General features: G+C 45.0%; 1 protein-coding gene across 7 annotated transcripts in view; it reads right to left on the bottom strand.

Annotated features, from left to right (window-relative positions):
- Window positions 1–20,920, bottom strand: part of TNIP1 (TNFAIP3 interacting protein 1) — an 84,434-nt gene that overhangs the window by 22,524 nt on the left and 40,990 nt on the right. For 5 of the 7 annotated variants that reach the window (XM_088478238.1, XM_088478237.1, XM_088478241.1 and 2 more), the window contains 8 exons: window positions 17,990–18,184; window positions 17,008–17,102; window positions 13,083–13,206; window positions 9,228–9,326; window positions 8,250–8,315; window positions 6,589–6,720; window positions 2,472–2,600; window positions 915–1,043 (listed from right to left, as the gene is read on the bottom strand). In XM_088478238.1, the coding sequence (XP_088334364.1) occupies window positions 915–1,043; window positions 2,472–2,600; window positions 6,589–6,720; window positions 8,250–8,315; window positions 9,228–9,326; window positions 13,083–13,206; window positions 17,008–17,102; window positions 17,990–18,184 (969 nt within the window). The remainder of the gene's footprint in view (window positions 1–914; window positions 1,044–2,471; window positions 2,601–6,588; window positions 6,721–8,249; window positions 8,316–9,227; window positions 9,327–13,082; window positions 13,207–17,007; window positions 17,103–17,989; window positions 18,185–20,920) is intronic. The other 2 variants (XM_088478240.1, XM_088478242.1) reach the window with 1 other exon arrangement.

Raw genomic sequence — 20,920 nt, 5'->3', positions numbered from 1 at the left:
GCAAAAATGACAGGTCCCGGAATAGATAGTTATAGGGAGGAGGAATGATGAATTCCTCCGGTAATTAGGTAGAACTCCATGCCAGTTCTAAACCTAATTACCTTCAGAGAAAGTTTAGTAATGATGAATAGGCCCCTATATGAGTATACAGTTCTGAACTTTATCTATTCAACTTTGTGCTCATCCTTTAATCATACCTCCCAACATTTTCATATGCCAAATCAGGATAAGATATGCCCCAACCCTGGTCCTTTGACCCTTTCACGACTCCCTATTCGGGACTGTCCCACGACAGTCAGAGCGATTGGGAGGCATGCTCTAACTATATAGCAGGTTGGCCAACCTTTGACTTGTAGTCAATGCTGGGACTGGGAGACACCCCACAGCTGGAAGAACCACAGTTTGAAGCATCACAAGTCAGGACTAATGTTTTGGTATTGCGATGTATCATAAAACCCATATTGCATACGATACATCCCGCCACTTATCGCATGCATGGAGGCGTTTATAAAAGCATGTATGCATGAATAATTTCGATTATAAACACAAAGGACATATCTTCTGATAAGAGCTGTCCTTTGCATTGTGAAGACTTCAGGGTTTATGACCCGGGAGCCCTACTGTGCATTCGTGTCCGTCGGCCTGTACAAACCGCGCCCGGGGGGGTCTGGGAATGCTGCGGAAAGAAGCCCTCTGGCTTCTACGGGCAACACCATCTATCTATGCCTACTGGGTATAAGCTCCGGAGAGTTTCACGTTTTGGAGCTTGATACAAATGGGGAATACGACGAACCTCCGGAAACAGCATTGGTCACATACCCCTCTTACTAGCATTGTGTCATTTGAAAGAATGAATTATATAAAGCAGTAAGTTATGTCGCTGCGTCAGTTTCTGGTTTGGAAGGAGAATGTACCTGTTGTTTCAGGAGATCGATCTGCGTAATGAGTTCCTGGCGCTGAGGAAGTCCTGTTTCCTCTGCGGAGAAGGTAAAGGAAGGAGAACGAGGGCTTGATCCTTGCACCTTCAGAATGTCTTCAAGGGCCTGTAACGATATAAAGGGACATTAATCGGTAGCTATGAGTTATTTGTTCCTCTTGTAGCCGTCTTTACTTCATGCGGATAAAATTCGGCTACACTTTGAGGCGGAATAAGCTCATCAGCAGGATTCACTTCTGTGACACCATCAAGGGCAAAAGCAGCCGCACCTGGGTCACCTGTATTAGCACAGACCGATCTGTTTAGGAAGTAAGAGGATTCGTTAAACTGTAACTGCACCAGAGTCGGGGAAAGAGACGTTATTCACATACTTTATTAGCAGCAAACAAATGATAGCAATAATGTATTATTATTATTATTATTAGGATGTACTGGAATTTTCTTGCCATGTCATCTAAGCAAAGCTCAGCAGTCACAGCGACAGCTACCCAGACAAACAAGGAGTAGATTTACTAAAGCTTCTAAACAGAGAAAATGGAGATGATGCCCACAGGAACCAATCAGTGTATAGTTCTCATTTATCTAGGACAGTCTGCACAATGGTAGCTTGACTCTGATTGGATGCTTAGGGCAACACCTCTATTTTCCCATTTTAGAATAGAATCTACCTCTAAGTTGCATATCCCTCTGGGGGGCCCAGTTTTGTTCTTTTGAACATGTACTGGGGCCCTTGGTGCATGCGTACAACTGAAAGCCTGATTTGTACATAGGGGTAGATTTACTAAAGAGCAGGGTTTTTAGAAGTGGAGATGTTGCCCAAAGCAACCAGTCAGATTCTACTTAACATTTATCTAGCACATTCTAGAAGATAATAGCTAGAATCTGATTGGTTGCTACGGGCAAGATCTTCACTTCTAAAAATCTGCACTGTAGTAAATATACCCCTTAGTGTTCAATTGTCATTACAAAAAATTACAAATTAAATTAAAATGGTTCTTAAATTTAAAAAAAAAAAAAAATCCCTTAAGTATAAAAATATAATAGTAGATATATCATTTGAAAGTTCTAAACCCTTCTCAAAAAAATAAAATAAAAATTATATATATTATTTTTTTATTCTCGGGGGATGGGAGGGCTGCAATAGCCGTGTTTAATTGAAATAAATATTTTTGTTCAGCAGGAATCTATTTAAACAATTATTTTTTATAATCAGGCTTTCCAATTAACGCCATCCGGTTGGCATTTACAAAACAGGTGCCCTGAAATACAAGAGGAGTAGGCAAACATTGGGAAGCTTTGCCAGCAACACTGAGCGCAGGAGATAACCCCTTAATAAAATAATACATAATGTCCTTTGATAAATAGGCCCCATAATTACTAAACAGAACAGTCTGAATGGAGCTAGCAGGGGTAATCTGGCTGCAATGATGAGATGTAACTGCTTTTCCCATTGTATATTGCATAGGTGCAAACATCCAGCAAATTGCATATAGTAGGGAGCAGGTTTATTATTTCCTCTGCAGCAAATAATGACCTTATTCAGCCTGTTGATCTCTCGTTCTTGGTATTCGCGCTGTTTGCAGGTGGAACCCAGCTGATCGTGTAGGAACTTATTCTTTTGTTTCAGATCCCTTATCTCAGACTCCAGTGTTTGGATTTGTGACTATAAGGGGGAAAATAATATGTATTTTAGATTAAACGCCCTGTCGTTAGGTGTCATATTGCTCAAACATCTTCTGCAGTACACAATCTTACCTTTACTAAACGTATATAAAATAATGACACAGACAACAATATGACATTTAAAATGTAATCAGCCTTTTATTTAAATAACTCAATAAAATTGAACTAACGGAGGAAGAAAGAAAAAACGGACAGAAGACCCGTGGCTAAAACGTCTTACGCCAACAGCTATGCCCACCAGACTTGCAGGGCCAATTGCCCTCGTCAACGGCAAGTAAATAGGGTCTCCACAGCCCCTTCCAATACACGCTGCACACCCGACCAGTGGGTACCGCTGGCCCCAGTAGGGTAAAATCAGCCTATTGAAGGGAGTTGCACCCAGATGTACAGTAATTACAGTGAAATAACCACTGTCCTGTTGTTCTTTCCTGCTGCCCCGCACTGTCCAAAAAAAATTTAGAGAGTAAGGGTCACAAAAAAAAAAAAAAGACAGATCCCTGCCTAACACTCCAATACAACCACAAGACCCCTCCCCTAAACACTACCAATCATACCTGCTCTATGCTAGCTACACATCAGAACGATGTGTATCCGGCCGATCCGTCGGGCGAGGGGACCCTGCATCAGCAACTGCATACACACTTGCACGATGCAGGAGGCGACGGCGTGATATAGGATGCAGTGCTTCATTTGGCAACATGGCATCATACACGATATCTTCCAAATGACCGTGCAGCATGGCCAACCAGAAGATATCCCATGCGACCCCAGGAGCGCAAAAATCGTGCATACTCACATAACAATGTCGTTTGATTTGCCTGGACAACGACAAATTGGACCAATATCGTTTAAGTGGGTATCCAGCTATAGGCTGACAGACCCTAATCTAAAACACTAAACCCTACAACTCCCTGCACTGAGCTACGAGCAATAATCCACTACCTAGGTGTTTATGCTCATTCCTGTACATAAAACGCACTCTTGCTTCACTATGCAAGTACAGAAAAGACACGCGCACACACACACTCATACACTCATACACTCATACACTCATACACTCATACACTCTGTGTAATCAGTCACCAATAGGCCCCTATCAAGCGTCAGTAGAATACAGAGCGTGTGAGAAAGTTCACAGAGTCCTATTCTTTACCTGAAAGCACACACGGACCTCCATTCATGTACATTTGTACAAGCTAAATACGATGGGGTAGGAACTGGTCTATGGTGGGCCAATAGTACATCCCATACACCCAGGGCCGGCGCTACCACTAGGCAAACTTAGGCATTTGCCTAAAAGCGCCGGCCACTGCAGGGCGGTAGTGTGGACCGCACATAAGTGCAGTCTGCACTACACTACTAGAAATAAACACAGAGCCGGCGACGCCGGCAGCAGTGTGTTTGTTTTAGAAGCCGATGAGAGTCAGACAGACTCATCGGCTGCTGCGTCCACTGCCGGAACCGGGCCATTTTCCGGCTCCCGCAGTGGGTGATGGGAGAGATGTCATGATGTCTCTCCCATCATGCAGTGCGGGCCGGCGCGGGGGACGCCGGAGCTGGGATTAAGGTAAGTGGAGTTTTTTTTTATTTTATTACGTGTGTGATTGGCTGGGACTACTGCTGGGGGGGAGATCACTATTGGGGGCACTGCTGGGGGGGGATCACTACTGGAGGAAGGCTACTACTGGGGACACCGCACGACTACTACTGGGGGCACTGCTGTGGGGAGGCTACTAATGGGCGCACGACTGCTATGGGGGCATGGCTGGGGGTAAGCTACTACTGTGGGCACGATCACTGCTGGGGGGAGGCTACTTTTGGGGGGCACTATTACTACTGGGGGCATTGCTGGGGGGGAGGCTACTACTGAGGGCACGACTACTACTGGGGGCAGGGGGGGACTAGTACTGGGGGCACTATACAAAGGGCACTGCACAGGGGAGGGACTACTACTACTGGGGGTATTATAGAAAGGGCATTGCATAGGGGGACCACTACCAGGAGCAATGCGTAGGTGGGATTACTACTGGGGGCATTATATAAGGGGCACTGCAAAGGGGGCCACTACTGGGGGCACTGTATAAGGGCTTGTGTAGCTATCCGAGGGTGGGGGAGGGGATGGGGGGGGGGCGCAAGGCTAAAGAAATGCCTAGGGTGTAAGAAACCTTGCACCGGCCCTGCATACACCTCTTCCCTCTAACCTGACACATGGAAGTAAGAGCCTTATTCTGAGTCAGACAAAACGCAGGAAATTCACTCAAACGGTCGATGTATTTAAAAACTGTGTAGTCACTAAAAAGTTGCACAGCACATGCATCCCACGGTGTGTGCGCAGAGAGTCGCAGGACTGATTGCGGCGCACAGTCTCAAATGTATCTGGCGTTCCTGGGCGGTGACTATTCAGACGCACGGTCTTATGGGACTGTTATGAGAGTTGTACATAGCAAATTGCGAACTTAAACGTTTAATGGCTCATATTGGAGGCCATACTTAGACAGAGATTCTGCGCCTAGCACGGGGCTGGTACAAGTTTCCATGGTTCATCCCACTCCTTGCACAGTCAGACGAAGGCTGGTGCACCAGGGGAAAGGCTGACACTAGCATTAGCATACAGTCGCTAAAGCGCTTGCAGCAGCATGTGACACTAGACCAACTTTCATCCAAATAGTTGATTGTTTGGAATGAAAATCTGGTAAGGTATGGGAGTTCTGATGATCAGCAATTTGCTCCTAAATGCCACATAACAGATGAAAATGGTCGATCAGACAAGTTTGTTTGAACAAATTGTTTAGTTCAAACAACAGTTTTTGTCCATTTTCCGGCATTTGGGAGCAAATTCCTGATTGTCATTTGCTTTATTCCTTACCAGATTTTCATTCCAACCAATCAACTAGTTGGATGGTTGGATGAAAGTTGGTCTAGTGTGTGGCCAGCTTAAGATTCAGCCCCTAAGTCCTAAATACAACATACAGGTGTTGCACTGTTCTGTAACATAATATGACTGTACCAGACACAACCAGTCAGAACCGTTTTTAATATATAATTTCTTATTATTGAACAAGGCTTTGTTTAAATGCTATATAGTATTTTCTTACAATATAGGGGTTACTTTTGCTATCACGGTTCATAAAATGTTCTAGATAATCACTAATCTCTGTCTGCGGAACAGCTGCAGGGAGGAGCCCTTAAATAAATCTATATAAAATCAATACTGATGCTAATGAATTTAATACAAAAAACATATATATATTTATTTTGATTCTGAAGAAAAATGACGAATTTATTTATAAAGAGAATAACATCATGAATTTTATTTAATGGGGGAATAAATCTGCTTTACAGCAGATCGTCATTTTAGGAGAGCAAGACAAGTACATGTTCTGTAATTTCCCATAAAATAATTCAGGCTGTGTTGCTTGCACGGCTGGCGTAGTGGTTAGCATAATTGCTTGACAGTACTGACGACTTGGGTCCGATTCTCACCAAGGCCATATCAGTGTGGAGTTTGTATGTTCTCCCCGTGCTTGCATGGGTTTCCTCCCACACTTCAAAAACACACTGACAGGTTAATTGGTTTCTGACAGCAAAAGTAACCCTAGTGTGTGTGTGTGTGTGTGTGTGTGTCTATGTGATGGGGAATATAGAGTGTAAGCTCCATTGTGGCAGGGACTGATGTGAGCGACTGAAATATTCTCTGTAAAGCCCTGCAGAACATGTGTGCACTATATAACTAACTGTTAATAAATATATAATTCAATTTGTAAGTATTCCAACCCCATATAAAGACTTTGGAGGCCTGATTCTTAGTCGCATGTAAAATGGTCGCAATTTCGTCAGCGATAGTAAATCAACGAGAACATGCGCCTGTGCACTGAGTCGGCTATCTAGATCAGGAAATTAATTCCCCCATACATTACAGTTTTACCCTTCACAACCCGGGTGCCCATGCTCTTACCCCTGTATCTCACCTCTTTCTCCTCTATTTTGTCCCTGGCCAGAAGAAGCTTGCGGTCAAAATCTCGCTGCTTCCGGTCTCTTTCGGACTCCTGCTCAGTCTCGCTCTTAGCTGCCTGAGAAAGCTTCTGCCGCAGAGACGTGATCTGTGTGGAGCAATGGAGGGGTGGGAGGGGGCATTGATGAGTCAGATATAGGCAGCTTTAAGATCTATTCTTCTCAATTCTTTCAGAAAAAGTTAATCATCAAAGGGGATGAATCTTCTTTATGGTTAGAACGACCATGGAAGCAACCATAATTGGGCCTGTGTGACAGCCATTTGTACCCTGGGAGAAGGGGTGGGGACCAGCGAGGTACCCTCTCATAGTCTGCCTGAGCTCAGACAAATTTATCAACTAGGGTGAGTCCAACATATATCAGCCACCAAAATGTGCTGTGCCTGCACGCTAGCTACCAGAATGCGCTCTGCTTGTACACTAGCTACCAGAATGCGCTCTGCTAGTACACTAGCTACCAGAATGCGCTCTGCTAGTACACTAGCTACCAGAATGCGCTTTGCTAGTACACTAGCTACCAGAATGCGCTCTGCTAGTACACTAGCTACCAGAATGCGCTCTGCTTGTACACTAAATACCAGAATGAGCTCTGCTTGTACACTAGCTACCAGAATGCGCTCTGCTAGTACACTAGCCACCAGAATGCGCTCTGCTACTACACTAGCCACCAGAATGCGCTCTGCTAGTACACTAGCTACCAGAATGCGCTCTGCTTGTACACTAGCTACCAGAACGCGCTGTGTGTGCACTAGCTACCAGAACGCGCTGTGTGTGCACTAGCTACCAGAACGCGCTGTGTGTGCACTAGCTACCAGAACGGCTGTGTGTGCACTAGCTACCAGAATGTGCTCTGCTTGTACACTAGCTACCAGAATGCGCTCTGTGTGTGCACTAGCTACCAGAACGCGCTGTGTGTGCACTAGCTACCAGAACGCGCTGTGTGTGCACTAGCTACCAGAACGCGCTGTGTGTGCACTAGCTACCAGAACGCGCTGTGTGTGCACTAGCTACCAGAACGCGCTGTGTGTGCACTAGCTACCAGAATGCGCTGTGTGTGCACTAGCTACCAGAATGTGCTCTGCTTGTACACTAGCTACCAGAACGCGCTGTGTGTGCACTAGCTACCAGAACGCGCTGTGTGTGCACTAGCTACCAGAACGCGCTGTGTGTGCACTAGCTACCAGAACGCGCTGTGTGTGCACTAGCTACCAGAACGCGCTGTGTGTGCACTAGCTACCAGAACGCGCTGTGTGTGCACTAGCTACCAGAACGCGCTGTGTGTGCACTAGCTACCAGAATGTGCTCTGCTTGTACACTAGCTACCAGAAGGCGCTGTGTGTGCACTAGCTACCAGAATGTGCTCTGTGTGTGCACTAGCTACCAGAATGTGCTCTGCTTGTACACTAGCTACACAGAGTGTATTCTGATTTGTATACTGTGAGGTCCTGATGCCCCTATAACTTATAATTCATAGACGTGACATCACATTACATCTTTCCAAACATGAGGATATACATTTTACTGGATATTTCACATCTATTAAAATTCACTTGTGTATTTCAGGTGATTGTACAATACTGGCAGGAGTATTGACAATAATAATAATAATAATAAATTACCTTTTCTTCATACTGAAGTTTCATAGAGCGGAACTGTTGATCCCACTGTTTATTTACTTCCAGGAGCTGCAAGAAACATCCATCAAGTGGTTATAGATTAATAGAGAACAAACTTTATATGGGTGGTAATCTTAGCCATTAGCTACAAGGATAAAGCTTTACAGATTCACGTTTTAGGCGCTCGGTGGTCTCCTATGTCAGCATCACAATTGTTGGTTACTGTGTAGAGCTCCAACATTACTGATTATATATAATACATGCCAGTGGTTCCCAAACGTTTTTGAATCGCGGCGCCCTAGTGCATCTGAATTGTTTTCACGGCACCCCTAAGCTAAAAGTTTGTTATTGAGAAATTCAGAAAAAACATGTAGTGAAGTTGTTTAGTGAAGTAATTTGTGCTGCCCTGTCATCCTTAGGTTCAGTTATGTGGTGGGTGACAGGTTTGTGCTTCTGTTTGTCCACATATTTACATTACATTGACCATAAATAGTTTGATTTGGTGCTGGACCACCAACCTGAGGCACCCCTGCAAGTGTCCCAAAGCACCCCAGGGTGCCGCTGCACACAGTTTGGGAACCACTGCATTATGCAATAGAATTTTGCAAGAAATAGAGGTTTTAGCATAATCATGGCCATGGTTATGGGCCTACCCACAGCGCCCAGGTAACCTCTGAGGGTAGAGGTCCCTAACATACTGGAGTTGAAATCCAGAGCGCAGGACAGCCCAAATACGCACAATTCTACACACCCAACGCCACCTTTCCAAAAGGGGTTTTCCAAACGGTCAAAGAACTTTACTAAATTTCCCTAATTCTATTAGCATTGATGGCCGTGATGTTCCTTTTTGATCCGTCCGCCCTCATTTGTTTACTGTAAGCCATGTCCCTATTAGCAATGATGAACTTGGTTTTTTTATATTAGAAACAAGTTTATAAAAGCTAAAAATAATAGACAAGTATAGAAATAACGTTTTCTCACCTCCGACCTCTGATGTTCTAGAACTTTCACTTTCTTTAACAAGGCGACACTTTGATCTTTAGTCGATGGCTTTTCCAGCAGCTTGGCTGCCACTGTGCTCTAGAGAATTAAATACATTAACAAGAATATTGGTGCAAAAAAAAAAAGCTTCCATCGTCTGTGCGTAAGTCATGGGTACACATTACACACCTCTGCAAAACTAATTAACTATATTACAGATTTAGAGGTTCACTAAAGAAAATGAAGAAGGCTAACCATATTTTTTATATAAATATATCTATCTATATATATATATATATATATATATATACATACATATACACACACACATACACACACACACTATGTAGACAAAAGTAACTGGACAGCCCCCGTTTCAGCTGGATTGGCATGGGTCCACTAGTTGTAATGCATGGTCACATGCACTCTGAGAAGTATAGAGATGTTCTTCTCGATAACTCTGTGCTCCCTACATTGTTCCAGTTCTACGGAAACAACCAATGTTTTTATCAGGATGACAATGACACCTGTCATGTTTCCAGGGCGACACTGGACTGGTACACAGAAAATTTGGTAACCCCGGATGGACTGGCCAGCTCAGAGTCCAGATCTTAACTGCACTGAGAACCTCTGGGACGAATTGGAGCGATGGGTGCATTCTAGGCCACAGTTGGTCACTGCTGTTGTCCAGGAACTTGTGGACAGTTTGCCATGAAGGGCGTCTGCAGTAATCACTGCACATGGTGGACCTACAAAGTACTGACAGCAAATAGATCAACAAGATTTTATTGACGTCAGTGTCCAATCACTTTTGTCTACATAGTGTGTGTGTATATGTGTATATGTGTATATATATATTAGAGATGAGCGGTTCGGATTCTGTGGAATCCGAACCGCTCCGAACATTGGGGATCCGAGTCCACCCGAACCCTGTTCGGGTGTTCACCGCCTGACTCGGATCCCCGTTCGGGGCCGAACGGCGGCCGCCTGATGTCGGATTCTCACTAGAGAATCCGACATCAGGTCTCCTCGCGTGTAGGGCAGAGCGCAGTGATAGCGCTCTGCCCTACACAGACACAGACACACAGCCGCCAGCGGCAGCTGTGTGTTTGTTACAGCAGCCAATGAGAGTCACACAGACTCTCATTGGCTGCTGCACGGAGGGAGCCGGCTGGAGCTCACAAATGAGCTCCGTCTTCCGGCTCCCTCCTCAGCGTGTGACAGAGCGGACGGCGCGGGAGCGGGGAATCAGGTAAGTTTTATTTTTTTACTTGTCAAAGGTCCGGGGGCGCTACTGGGGGGGGGTCTGCTACTGGGGGGGGCTATACTACTTGGGGGGCCATACTACAGAGGGGCCTGCTACTGGGGGTGGGGGCTATACTACTGGGGGGGGTCTGCACTACTGGGGGGGGGGTCTGCTACTGGGGGGGGCAATACTACTGGGGGGGCCATATTACAGAGGGGCCTGCTACTGGGGGGGGCTATACTACTGGGGGGGGTCTGCTACTGGGGGGGCCATACTACTGGGGGGGATCTGCACTATTGGGGGGCCATACTACAGAGGGGCCTGCTACTGGGGGGGGGCTATACTACTGGGGGGGTCTGCACTACTGGGGGGGGTCTGCTACTGGGCGGGGCTATACTACTGGGGGGGCCATACTACAGAGGGGCCTGCTACTGGGGGGGGCTATACTACTGGGGGGGGTCTGCTACTGGGGGGGCCATACTACTGAGGGGCCTGCTACTGGGGGGGGCCATACTACTGGGGGGGCTTACTACTACTGGGGGGGGGCTGCTACTGGGGCAGCCTACTACAGGGGGGGCCCATAACTACAGGGGGGGCTACTACTGGGGCAGCCTACTACTGGGGGGGCCTGCTACTGGGGCAGCCTACTACTGGGGCAGCCATACTACTGGGGGGGCATACTACTGGGTGGCATGCTAATGGGGGGCATACTACTGGGGGGGCCTGCTAATGGGGGGCATACTACTGGGGGGGGCCTGCTAATGGGGGGCATACTACTGGGGGGCATTCTACTGGGGGCACTGCATAGTGGACCCTACTACTAAGGGGACTGCATAGGGGGCACCACTGCTGGGGGACATTGTGTAAGGGACACCGCTACTGTGGGCATTGTGTAAAAGGGTCACTACTGTGGGCATTGTGTAAAAGGGGCACTACTGTGTGTCGTAACATAAATAAGAGACACTACTTTATGGTGTAATGTGAATCAGGCCCTATGTGCGGTGTAATGCTAATAAGATTGTGCACTGTGACTCCTAGGGCCGTAGCCCACTTTGTAAACAAGTACTATGACTCTGCTGGCCGTACCCCACTGGGTGGGTGCCCTACTTTTCATTTCTGCCACTGCTGTGTGGCAATGTGTCATAGATGTGCTTTATACTGTGGTGTCTGTGTCGTTGTGCCGCTGCTTTGTCGCTTAGTAACCAGTCAGCTCACTGCAACCTTTGGCCAATAATGTTGAAAACAATATTATAAGCTGTGATATGGTCTAAATTGACTGGAAATTAATGTTATTGAGGTTAATAATACTCTAGGAAGAAAAAAAAGACCAATTTATGTGATTTTAGCTTTTTTTGTCAATTTTTGTAAAAAAATCCAAATCCAATCACCGCAGTTTGGCAAATCCAAATCCGGACGACGAATTAGAACCAAATCCGGCAAAAATGGTCCGGCGCACATCCCTAATATATATATATATATATATATATATATATATATATATATATATACACACATACACACACTATGTAGACAAAAGTGATTGGACACTGATAGCAAATAGATCAACAACATATTATTGACGCCAGTACTTTGTAGGTCCACCACCAGGCGGGGATGAAAGAATTATAGAGGGGTAAAAATATAAAATATAAAATATATATATATATATATATATCTACCCCTCTATAATTCTTTCATCCCCGTCTGGTCTGGTTTTCCACTATAACTGTGAGGTTCCCCTTGTTGTAGAGTAAGCCAGACCCAAGATGTAGTAAAAAAGGTCGGCAATGACAATGTTGACAGCTCTGATGTGGAGGAGTAGGAAAGTCACTGCTGAGCCACCAGGGACGGTATGTTGACAGTCTAACATGTCGACATTTCACTGTTTACATGATGAATTTCGACATGGTCAACGTTGACATTATGTCGACATTCTCATCAACTGTCAACATATCATACCCAATACCCATGGATGAAGATGATGGCAATATATATATATATATATTCCATACCAAACTGGGTGAAGTACATAAAGTACGTAGCTCTTGTTATTAGGCATGCATTTTTTTTTCTTAATCCATGCTAAATTTTGAACACCAGATATTATTATATCTCTGTATGATAAAGGGTTTAACATCGGACGTATTAAAAATAAATCTGTGTATGTTATCTGTGTTAAACAATAGCACAGTTCAGCCACGATTACCTGGATATCAGGATGTGTGCAAGAACGTCTTCTAGAGACTGCAAGCGTAATAGGATTGGGTTTTACTCTTCCCATCAGCGGTTGGGATATTACACAAATTATAAGCTCTCATGGTTCTTGGCTCAGACCTATGTATTGGCACAAACCTGCACCAGACTAGAACACGATATATCTTACTTCTACTTATGTCACTTTCTTGCTATGCTGCTTAATGTCAGCAAGGAACACCGGGCGCTGTGCCTCATAGAATTTGAGTGAAGTCTCCATTCTGATATTTGGTCATTGATTTGTTCTACTCAGCTTCATGACACAGTAACTGAATGGTGGGCTTCTAACAAATGAATGTGCCGTATTAGGGGGGCAATAAACCCATATAGAGTTCTGTGTTCGCCCGGTCATTCACCTGCTGGTGCGTAGCATTCTCCACGTTGGCTGCGGTCCCGGTTGCCGGAGGCTTGTCTGTGTGCGCTGCCGCAGCTTTCCCTCTGTCCAGGATCAACATTTTCAGCTCCATATTCTCATATCTTCTGTGTGAATCGACCAGGAACAGAAAGGAAAACTGAATTAAACTTTGGGATGCATAACGGTAACCTGCCTCCATTGGGAATACAGATTCCTAGCTAAATATAGAGGTTTATTTATGTATACAGACTCTTAGCGTCATTTATATATACGGCGCCACAAAATGTCTGTACAGTGAGATTTTTATTCACCTTGAGTGACAGATCACAAGAACGGCAGTCAGTGGCCCAGTACCATGGGGGGAAGGGGGGGCAGGATCACAGCTACTGAGTAAGTGGACCCTAGCGGAGATATTTTTTTATTGCTGTGCACTTAGGGCCTGATTCAGACCCACTCGCGAGCGGCTGTCCGCTCGCAAGTGGGTCGATGTTATGGACTGAGCATGCGCACGACGGAGGGAGCTCCGTCGTGCGCATGCGCCAGACGCGACGAGCGAAGGAAAGTCCTTCGCTCGTTGTGTCCGATCAAAGGGGGCGTGCTGTCAATGTTGATTGACAGCACGCCCCCTTTGGTGGGCGTGCCGGGGGCGTGCCTCCCTGACGGGGGCGTTCCCACGGGAACGCCTCCCGTCAGAAGCCGGCCCACTGACATCACTAGTGATGTCAGTGGGAGTGATTTTGGCTCTGATAGAGCCAAAATCACTCCGGAGCTTGCGGTTGAAAACCTCAACCGCAGGCTCCGGCTCGCAAATTCGATGGTGACCCACAGCTATACGAGCGTCCAGGAGGACGCTCCATGAAAATGGAGCCCGGCCCTCATTCAGAGCGTGCGCTCTGCTCAGAGCGTACGGCTCTGAATGAGGGCCTTAGTTAGTACCAATCAATCAGCTACTGTCACGTTACAGGCTGTGTTTGAAAAAAAATGTCAGTTAGGAGCTGATTGGTTGGTACTTTATCTCTTTCCAAGGCTTAGTACATCTACCACAAAGTGTCTATGTTTTATGAAATAGTATTAAAAACATTTACAATTATGGCTCTGTCTCAGGGACACAGACAGAAACACACGTGACACACAGATAGACAGACAAGTACATGTCTGTGACTATTAGTGGTGTGTTCATTCTACTGATGGGAATAAAGCATCAGTCACAAATGAGTTAATTCCCACCTTACAGTGTGTCTCTATTAGGAAGCAGCTAGATCCCCTTCCGTAGATTGACCATGACGTCATCAGCCAGTGTCCAACGTCATTCCCTACCTTCCAATGGGCATAGAGGGGCAATATAATCATATGGCGAGCATAGCGAACCACCGAGCCCGAAGCGTGGCGAGCAAAGCGAGGGGCCAACTTTCTTTTTATGGTGGACTGTGTGGGCAGGAAACTGCACTTCCACCCTCAGTGCACGTCACTTCCAGGTACAGTATCTGAAGGGGAAATAGTTTCTACCGTCTCTGTTACTGACTGAGTCATACAGACAACAGCCATTTTTCTGGAGACCAAAATGCACCAAGACCTATGTAATTAGCTCATCCACTATAACCTCTAAGTTTGATTTGGACAATTGGTCACCAAGTGCTGGGTTAGAGAGAGAAAAGGAGAAAGGAGCTGTACATTGTACCTCTGTATACCGCCTCTCCTCAACCACTGGTTATGCGCAAACAGAAACTAAAGACAGTGAATGAGCCTTGGGTTTCAACTAGGGATGTGCAGGCTCGGATTAGTTCGGATTTTCCCACCAAATTCGTATTTTTCCCGCCAAAAATCGGGTCTCAGAAAGAGGAAAAACGTAATCTTTCATGGACAAACATCATCTTTCATGGACTTTTGTCCAGGAATGATGAGGTTTGTCCATGAAAGATGACGTTTTGCCTCTTTCCGAGACCCGATTTTTGGCGGGAAATTTTTGTTGAATTTGGCAGGAAAATCCGAACTAATCCGAGCCTGCACGTCCCTAGTTTAAATTTACTAAAGGTCGATTTTTTATTTTTGGGCGATTTTGCAAATCGGATCTTTACTAAAGTCAAAGTTGACGCCTAATCGACCAAAACTGTGACTTTAGAACATCGGACCAACCATCGACACATTTGCATAGACGACGATAGAAACCAGAGATTTACTAACGGTCGGTTTTGAAATCAACCAAACAATAAGACCTGTTGTTGGGCGGTTGATCATAGTGAGGATTGCCGGCCCTGGGCTGATCAGTTTGGATCTGGTTTACATATATAAAACAGTTTCCTCTGTGCCACAATGGGTGGAGGGTGAACCAGCTGGAGGACTGATTTTCGGGAGCTTCTCAGTAAGGAGAGTGGTTACTCCAAAATTATTATCACTACTAGGTTTTGTTTTTGATTTGCATTTTTTTCTTTATTATTTGCTTTATTTGGTTCTGTTGTAGTACATATGTGATTATGTATGAATTATACGTTTTTTCTCCGACATGTACCAGGTCCCTATAAATACTACGGTTTTATCTATGATTATTTTATTAACCCTCTTATGTTTTATTAAGTGTGGTTAGTGTCATGCCTCACCATGGTTCACACTTATGTTTATATTATGGTTCCTACCTGGAGCTATTATTCCATTCTCTTGTACTTTACATGCCTTATTAATATGTGCCCATTATTGTGTTATTATTTTGCGCTCCACCTGGAATGCGGTACTTTGGCATCCTTGGTTGCCCTGGCTACTTGCCGGGGTATGTCACGTGATGTGCAGCTCTGCGCACATGTGCCAAGCCGGATGTTGTTGTTTGCTGGCTGGATGTAATGTCTCCCACCCGGCGTGTATGCGGATGTATGCCGGCTATTGGGTGTGGCTTACCGGAGCTGGCGTACTTAAATGCTAATCTATAGGTGAGAGATGCTTTGAGATATTTGAATTGTTGTGACGGATTTTATGTCAAATGCGCCCCGCGCTGGTGCGCGACAATTGCATTTGGCGCCTTTAGGTGGTATTTATAGGGGCCTGGTAGACGTGGTCAGTGTGATGCTGGTTTCTGGGTGGGCTACATGCCCTGATGCTATTGTTGTGCCTCCTGAAGATGGTCCTGTGGGGACCAAAACGTTGAGACCTCCGCAAGCCCTACCTGTGATGTGATGATTACGGAATAAATCTTATTTTAGTGCATTTCTGAAAATTTGGTGAGTGCAAAACCGTTTCCTCTGTGCCACAATGGGTGGAGTGTGAACCAGCTGGAGGACTGATTCTGGGGAGCTTCCCAGTAGGAAGAGTGGTTACTTCAAGATAGACAATCCCACAAAAGTTACCAGAGAGGTCCTGTAGACCGCCCCCGTCGCCCTGCCTATAATCCATCTGATATCGACAGGTTGTGCATGTTCGGGGATGAGGGAGGGTGCTTGCACTGAACGACATATCGTTCAATGTGGGCACATTATCGACTGCACGGGATGAACGATTACACGATTACAATGTTGTAACCGTACAGTCATTCCACTCTCGTGTAGTGGATATGCACCTTCAGAAGCATCCACAGATCATAGCGATCTATACAATGCTTCTTTTTTGGGTTTGCCGTCTTGTTTAAACTTCTATTTGCCGTAAATTTTGAAACTGAAAGCTCAAAATTGAGGGAATTTAGACATGCAAAATCCGACTGACATCCACGTCGGGTTTAAATTGAATTTGAAACCTGACGGATGATAAATATGCTGATTTCTCAGTCCGAAATGACTGACTATGTCAGTCGGCTTGAGATCGATTTAAAATGGATCTAAAACCGACCTGTAGTAAATTTACCCCTTGGGGTCTTCCATACATAAATGTAAGCAGTGGGCCTTGCTATGCTTAACACCTGAAAAGAGCAGCTGCACAGATCTACTGTAGCTAAATGGGCCACACACCTTAAAGCCTGCTCAGCCTGACTCCTCTGATTCCAGTCTGCCTCCAGCTTAGACCGCAAGTCCTCATTCTCCTTCCTCAGCTGTTCACACAAAGTCTGGAAAGTAAAAACATTGTTAAGTGTAATGATAGATGGATAGATGGATAGATGGATAGATAGATAGATAGATAGATAGATAGATAGATAGATAGATAGATAGATAGATAGACAGACAGACAGATAGAACTGGGATAAATGAGAGAGGGATGAGGCACAGGCAGGAGCGTATAAACCCCCAAGGGGAGTCGTGTGCAGTAAGCCCCCCCCAGGCACTTCCACATCCTACCTCTCTGCCAAGTGAGTCCCCCGTCCTACGCGGCATCATCTTCCCAGTGATATTCGGTGAGAGAGAGCATATGTAGAAGACAGCAGAGGCTCTGGCACGGTGGCACACGCTTTCCCTGCGCCATCTTTCCAAAGATATCTCAGTCTGGGTAGATGGCACCACATAGGAGGGGGAACCCACTTGCTGGCACCAGGTAGGTAAGCTCTGGTGGCATTCTACATGGGCAAAACATAAATGGGCATGTAGTAAAAAAAAAAAAATTGTGAAAGGGGAAGGACACCTTGAAGTCACTGACTTGTACATGCCCACCTGCACCATTTAATAAATAGAATATAATTCTTTCTCCCTTCTGTGCTTTGTAGCCATGTTTTTTGTAGATCAGGCAAAGTTTGTATTTGTGTTACCCTAGTACTGTCTTGTAGAAACAATGGCTTCAAAGCGTAACCTTGACTCGTATCCCAGTACAGCACAAATTAAAAAAAAAACAAAACTTGACCTGATTATGTAAGACATGACTGAAAAGCATAGAAGCTGGTTGAGAATAAGGGGCAATGTAAGGAGGACTTTAGAGAACACACCTTTTCGGGACAAAATTAACAACAGCTGGTGAAAATGGACAAAGACAGAAAACTGCCGCTCTTTCTTCAGGCCCTCGTACCTGTAATACGGACGTCCTTTGCTCGTTCTTGTGAACTTTATTCGCCAACCGGTTAAACTCCAAGGCCATGCGGCTCATGTGGTTAAGGAGCCTGTTTCGGTCGGGTTCCTCAGCGAACAGGCTGAGAGAACTCTCCATACGCTGTAAGTGGTGATGCAGATTGTCCTCTTCATGCTGTATGTTGGGGCCGGGATCCTGACAGGTAACGGTAGGACAGCAGCCAATCAGCTAAAACCTTAACAACATAACTGCGGCACACTGATCCCAGTCACATGACACAGACAGTGTGTAAATGTCTGCTATAAACTTCTCATTGCTCACATTCCTCCCTTTTTATTAACTTTAGGACCAGGACACAAAACGTATGAGAATTAAAAAAAAATACAGAACAGAAACAATATTTTATAATGAAGAAGACAAAAAAAAAAAAAAAGGCTGCACATATTTTCATTGTGAAATCATGGAAAATCCCAGTTCCCCCTATAAGGGGAAGACGCTAAGAGACAAAGCTGTAAGAAATCTGAATATCGCATGAAGAGCCTGGATTCTAGAGCTTTCTGGAACATAATCCGTTTGGCACATGCATAATGATTGCTTACGTGCACGGCCGGATTAAGGTTTGTGGGGGAGCCCCAGGGTAACTAACTTGTGGGGGCCCATACCAATAAAATTGTCAATCGGATATGCTGGCGATATTATTAAAAAGTATAATATGTATTCCCAGCAGCGCACTGTAGTGTTGCTAGTTCACGTTACGCCATACATATTTATCAAAGAATATTTGCGGGATATTCCCTGAAAACACCCGTTACTCCGATAACTGCTGTGCTTCCTCTATTTCCAGCCCTTGTAGCCGTCTATAGGGGCTACACTACAAAGCGGTCACATTTACCAAGCTCCAGAATGCAAATCACTCCAGAACTTGGCCCCAGACGGTGTTACCCTATTCTAGCCTATGGGATACTAAGGCCCGTATTAAATTTGAGCTGAAAAGTCCGGACTTTTCGCCTCCTTCGCCTGATTTGCAGGCGGAAAAGTATCACGCATGTCCCTGCTTATCGCGGTATTCAATTTCTAAGGACGCGAAAACGGGACCCGCCGAAACTGGAACAGGCAAAAAGTCCTGTCAATTTTCGGGAAATCATCCTGACACCCCCCTAAAGATGTCCTGACATGAGGGATCACTATGGGTACCCCCATTTTTGCCTGCTGAAGGGAAGTCGGGTTTTTCAATAGACGCGGCAGGTGCATAAATGCGGCTTTGAAGAGGTGATGAAGAATAGCACTTAGCTTTTCTTGGGGGGGAATAACTATGCCCATCAAATTTGGGGTACATGAAAATGGGCACAAGCATATTTTTAAGTCCCTAAAATTATTTTTCAAAAATGCACCTGACGCATACTTGGGAACCCCTCTGGAATCAATTTCGCTATTTTAGAAGTTTGTTCCATATTTTTTTTTTTTTTTTCACCCCCGAAATTAAAAGTAAATTTTTTGGGGTGTCCCGATTTATTTTTTATTTTTTGACACACATTAGTTTTAGGGGACACTCCCAGGGGTGCAGGCTATTTTTTTAAAGCCTGCACCCCTAAACCCCAATTCTGCACTTTTTTTCGCTACCTATTCAGTGGAGAAAACTCATCCCTGTTTTTTTTACAAAGACTTTTCGCACCGACGAAAAGTCTTTGAAACTGAATACGGGGGATAAGTCAAACTGGCGAAAACAACCTTATCGCCGATAACGTGTTTTTACCTCAAATTGAATACGAGCCCAAATCGCAAAACTTCTCGGAGAGGGAACCAGGCTGCCTGGCGGCACATTGCTTCCTGGTTTGGTTCCCCAGCAGCCAATGTGGTAGCGCTACGCTATGAAACTGCTTCCAGCTCTTCGCCAGGACAGGTTCTCATTGAATCCAGTTTCCTGGCAAGAGAGATTTTAGTAAATTTGCGTGAAGAAATTAATCTTCACTGTGAATTTACACAATAAATATTTATAACATCTGCATTAAAAATGTGGATTGTGATAAATATATTCAAGTGTCCCCCCACGTTGGTGATGTAGCCCCGGTGTTAATCTGGTACTGCTTGCGCGTGTGTGAGGGTGTGGTGGCGGGATTGAATGATTGATATTTACAAAATTATCTGTCATCTGCTGACAGTGGTGGCAGCTATTTTGTGGCCTAAAACCATATTCATGAGGGATCAACCTATCGATTCACTATGAACCCAGCTCAGATACAGCCTGATTTATGTTTTGTTTGCATCAAAATTTAGGTTAAACCATTTTAGAAGCTAACCTCCCCAGATCACTGTCCATGCGAGTGAGGGATGTTGGGGGAGGGCTGATTTTTGCTATGGAAATAGTCTTTTTAATTGTCAATTCCAGAATTTGGATTTCTATATGAATTCCTGAAGATCCATTAGTGACTTTATTAGATTTACTACAACTTTACAAAAATCTGTAGCATTTGTTTAATCTTGTGATGCATATAGCCATCACCATATTCGCTGTGACAGATCTGTTTCAATGTGGCTGGTCCTAGAGTGACAGCGGGCGCAGGACTGGTTTTGATGTTGCATTTCCAGCTTGACCAGAAATGTTTAGGAAGAGATTAGAGTAGTTCCCAAAACTGGAAGACGGGCGTGGCACTCGGTATGCGCCAGGAGGAAACACAAGTGCATCTGCGCAAAATCAAATGTGCTGCACTTTCGGATTTTATGCGCAGGTCAAATAAAAAAAGGAATTGTAAGAGAAGTAATAGGATATAGAATGCAATTTCCACTTTCCTTGCAAAATGTGGTCCATATGTGGCAATGAAGACTTTTCAGAAAGGGGCATCCCGTTGTTCTCTGCGCCCAAATATTCCTGTCTACCCGTGTGTCTGGCGCATACACAGATTAAAGAGTTACAACGCCTCTTCAGTGTGCCCT

This window comes from Taudactylus pleione, unplaced genomic scaffold (genome assembly GCF_031769625.1).
Source record: "Taudactylus pleione unplaced genomic scaffold, aTauple2 ptg000212l, whole genome shotgun sequence".
Taxonomy (NCBI): Eukaryota; Metazoa; Chordata; class Amphibia; order Anura; family Myobatrachidae; genus Taudactylus; species Taudactylus pleione.
The sequence above is the reverse complement of the archived record's forward strand: the minus strand, read 5'-3'. Positions and strand labels throughout refer to the sequence as shown.